The following is a 3,832-nucleotide window of genomic DNA, read 5'->3' as shown; positions in this document are numbered from 1 at the left end:
ACGACCTCATAGAATGCGGGCTTCAACCCGGGCAATATTTCTTTATGTTTCGTGGTTCCTATTTAGTTTATGCTTTTGTTGGTTAATTTTTGACTTGTATATGATAGAATCTACTTCATACAAGTCCTTTTCATGATCATGAATGGATGCCTTGTGGTCGGGGCAAAATAATTTGTTTGAGTTTTTCTTTCTTTGTACTCCCTCTGTAACTTAATATAAGACGGTTTGACACTGTCATGGACTCTAAAAACAAATTTAAAGAGGGAGTACATTGGTTTGTTTTGAACTTCTGTTTCCTTTTTACACACATGTGACAAATTCTGCCCAACGTAATGAAAATGCAGTCCTCAAAAGTTCTAAAAGAGGTAAAATCAACAAGAAGCCACCATATAGCATAAGAACGAGGATATATGCATGTATAATCAAGCTTGATATATGTCATCTTCCCACATTTGCAAGGCTCCAACAACATGAGTTTAATAACGTTTTCACGGAACCTAAATTCTCATTGTATCACTACCTAGGGTTACATAGATACAGAACCAGAAGATATAACATAGTGCCAATCCACGGAAGGATGCGCCAAGGAGAACTCGTGAATTTTTGCTTCACTTGGCACGCCCTCACCCGAGTGCTTGAGAATCACATTGATAAGGATTGGTGCACATTTCAATAGATGTTCTAGGAAGTCAAACTCACGCTTGTCTCCTTGGAAACCATCGATTTCCACTTCTTCAAGCTTCGTCAAGGAAACAATTTGGCTTGTCCAATCGGCTGGCTCGCAGCCACAATATTCTTGACATTTCTCTTTGTCCTAAGAATAAAAATCAATGTAAAAGGAAGAATTACTATATAGATAATAAGAAAATAACTGATATGCTGAACAAGGACTACATCACATAGAGAATTATAATTAATTAATCACAAACCTACCGTGGATTGGGGTACGGCAACCTTGAGCCTACGTATGGCAGTACAAATCTTATGCATCCGGAGGAAGTAAAAAGCTACTGCTCCATAAACATGGCCCAAAGGTGCAAGGTGCAGCTCCAAGTCCAAGACAGAAAAGTGCACCGCAACCTGCATCCGTAGATGTTTCTCTAATTCACGAGAAAAATCATCTTGCGCCCAAAATACACGCCGGTAATAATATGGTTCCTGCATATTATATTTGAGCAAACAATTCCATCATAAATCCTTTTGAACCACATCTTTTAAACTTCGGGTTGGGAACTTGGGATTCTTGAGAAGTAGAGTATACTCCTGCGAGTGACGAACTGACCTTGATTGCGGCAATGCGCAGCACCGGAAGTTGTGGTCCGTCTGCCGCTGCCGCCCTCGTCGTTGTTGACAGCAAGCTCACTGTCTGGAGTGTCCAGTCAGGGAGCTCCTTGAACCCGCCGTTGTAATGGCAGCGCCACGAAATATTGCTTGCCATCGGCGCCAAGACCGAGAAGCTGGTGGGGTCACGGACGTGGGAGGACAGGGTTAGTCGCTCGAGCATGGGTGCTGTTACGTCTATGTTGCGTATCCATGTCCAACGATCTGAGGTGTCCTCGATGAAGAGCTCCCGCAGCGACAACGAGCGCACCGTGATGTCAACTAGGAAGCCGGCGGGTAGTGTGTACCTGAGCACGCGCAGCCGCGGGCAGCGGAGGACCAGGTCCTCGAGGGCGGGGTAGGCCGCGGAGGCGCAGCCTGAGAGCACCAGCGTTGTGAGCGCGGGGAATAATTCACCGGTGGCCGGCGGCCAGACGGCGACGCGGGAGTGGAGCCAGATGGAGGTGGCGCGCTCGAAGCACGGCAGCTCGACACTATTAAAGAAATCTTCGCCCGATGGGATGGCGAGAATGAGCTGCTCCGGCGAGAGCCGCGCCGCGGTGCGCAGCAGCGAGGCGAGGCTGACGCGGCGCTCCCCCTCGCGGACCGAGAAGGGTCGATTCGGGGGGCAGATGACAAGACGGGACACCGTCGAGGTGGAGCCGGAGGAGACCACGCGGGCGAGCACCGGTTTGACGGAGGGGAAGGGGACGTCGCGGAAGACGAGCGTGGGGAGGCGGGTCCAGAGGCCACGCCACCGCCGGGATAGGACACTGGCGCGGGCGGCGGTGCGGACGCAGCAGAGGCGGGCGAGGACCAGGAGGAGCAGGTCGTCAGGGAGGTCGCTGATGCGGTCCACGCCGCCTGTACCGCTAGCTCGCGGCGACGGCGCCGGCAAGCCGAAGAGACTTCCGGGCCGCAGCAGGGACAGCGAGTCGGACTTGGAGGTGAACACGGGCTCGAAGATGCGCTGGGAGGAGCGGGCGCTTGCGCTGCGGCCTGATCGTTCACCACCACTGGAGAGGGTGCTGATGCGGTCCACTCCGCCGGCCGATCGAGGCGGTGCTGGCGATAGGCGCAGCTCCATCGATCTATCTCGTGCACGCGATAGGGTATTCGGGCTTGCAACAACGTGGGTCAATATAAGTTTTGGAAGCTTTTGGGTCAATATAAGTCGGATACACGGATTGGTGTACGTTCGGCAACAACGTGGGTCAATATAAGTCGGATACTCAGATTGGTGTACGTTCGGCCTCTCACGACAGGAAAAAGGTTTACGACTTTATGTGCACCTAAACCGAGTATGTCCACAAGGACACGAGCCTTGCTTCAGTGCTCCCCCTAACTCAATTTCCTAGGGGTATTCTTGACCCCCACCATATATTTTTTCTCCGGCCCGCCGCTGCCCATATCCAAACCCCGTATCCCATATCCAAGCCCCGTATAACCCGTATAACACATACGTATGTATATGGTGTCCATGTATACGGTGTCCTCTTGAAAAAAAAGATGACACGACCCCACGACTACGACCTGCCGACCGCAGATCCATCCATCATGCAGCTCCATCATTCACGCAACTCCTCCATCATTCTGTTGAGGTTCTATAGGAATATCGACGGCGGCGATCTCATCACCGGTTATCTCGTCCGAGATCGCGTGTGGCACCGTCGTGAATCTCCAATGCTCGCAGGTACCGCATCCCGTTTCCCCACATTTGTCTCGCTCGCGGCAGCATCAAACGAACTGTCGCCGTTTTCGTCGTAGTGGTTAACCTAGCGGGGCGGGTAACCTAGCTTTCCGGCGGTCCAGGCCATCGCAGATCTTGTTCTGGTAGTGCTGCTCATCGTGATACAAAGTGATCACGCGGACTAAAGTGGGTTTCTTCTTTCTAGGGTTAACCTAGCGTCGGTTGTCATCGGTTGTGTGCACGACGACTCCGTTATTTGATGCGGCGGCTTACCTAGGTATCCGGTGATTCAAAGTGATCACGACTGGTGCCGTGTGCTAGGTATCCGGCGGCGCAGGTTATCACGGGTAGCGCCGCTTCTCGAGATCCAAAGTGATCACGACTGGTGTCGTGGGCATCTTCCTTACTAGGGTTGACGTACCTTAATGCCGATGACCGGTGTGGAGAGGGGGGAGGATCCATGGGTGGTCAGAGGTCGTTGGCGTCGGTTGTGTGCACGATCTGAACGCCCTCGGTTGGGGAGCTCTCCGGTTGGGGTAGTTTATTTAACATCCGTGATCGTGTGCTATGTGTTGTATATTTCAGTATTTAACATGTTTGCACATGTGATGATACATATTATTTGTTGTAGGATATGGCGGACGATGAGTTAGCTGATCTCATGTTTGACATGGAGTTTGGAGAACTGATGAAAGACAGGATAGAAGATTGGTCAAATGATGAAAATTCAGATCGTGGAGATTGGTCAGAGAATGGGGACGAATGGGAAGATCTTGATGTGAGTGGCATTATACTGTTATATTTTTTTGGTGGCATCCGACA

General features: G+C 51.1%; 1 protein-coding gene across 1 annotated transcript; it reads right to left on the bottom strand.

Moving 5' to 3' along the window:
- Positions 1-519: 519 nt before the first annotated feature.
- Positions 520-2,440, bottom strand: LOC123163055 (putative F-box/FBD/LRR-repeat protein At4g03220). Its single transcript, XM_044580818.1, has 3 exons — positions 1,283-2,440; positions 934-1,158; positions 520-814 (listed from the first exon to the last, which is right to left on the bottom strand). Exons 1-3 carry the CDS (start codon positions 2,405-2,407, stop codon positions 527-529), a joined length of 1,638 nt encoding a protein of 545 aa, XP_044436753.1. The 5' UTR covers positions 2,408-2,440; the 3' UTR covers positions 520-526.
- Between the last annotated feature and the right edge of the window lie 1,392 nt (positions 2,441-3,832).

This window comes from Triticum aestivum, chromosome 7B, assembly GCF_018294505.1.
Source record: "Triticum aestivum cultivar Chinese Spring chromosome 7B, IWGSC CS RefSeq v2.1, whole genome shotgun sequence".
In the NCBI taxonomy this organism is placed as follows: Eukaryota; Viridiplantae; Streptophyta; class Magnoliopsida; order Poales; family Poaceae; genus Triticum; species Triticum aestivum.
Note: the sequence above shows the minus strand (reverse complement) of the source record. Positions and strands in the feature narration are given on the sequence as shown.

Coding starts and splice junctions, on each gene's coding strand:
- LOC123163055 (XM_044580818.1), bottom strand. CDS start 2,407: ATGGAGCTGCGCCTATCGCCAGCACCGCCTCGATCGGCCGGCGGAGTG. Junction 1,159..1,282: donor TGCGCATTGCCGCAATCAAG/GTCAGTTCGTCA, acceptor TATAATATGCAG/GAACCATATTATTACCGGCG. Junction 815..933: donor TTGCCGTACCCCAATCCACG/GTAGGTTTGTGA, acceptor TTTTATTCTTAG/GACAAAGAGAAATGTCAAGA.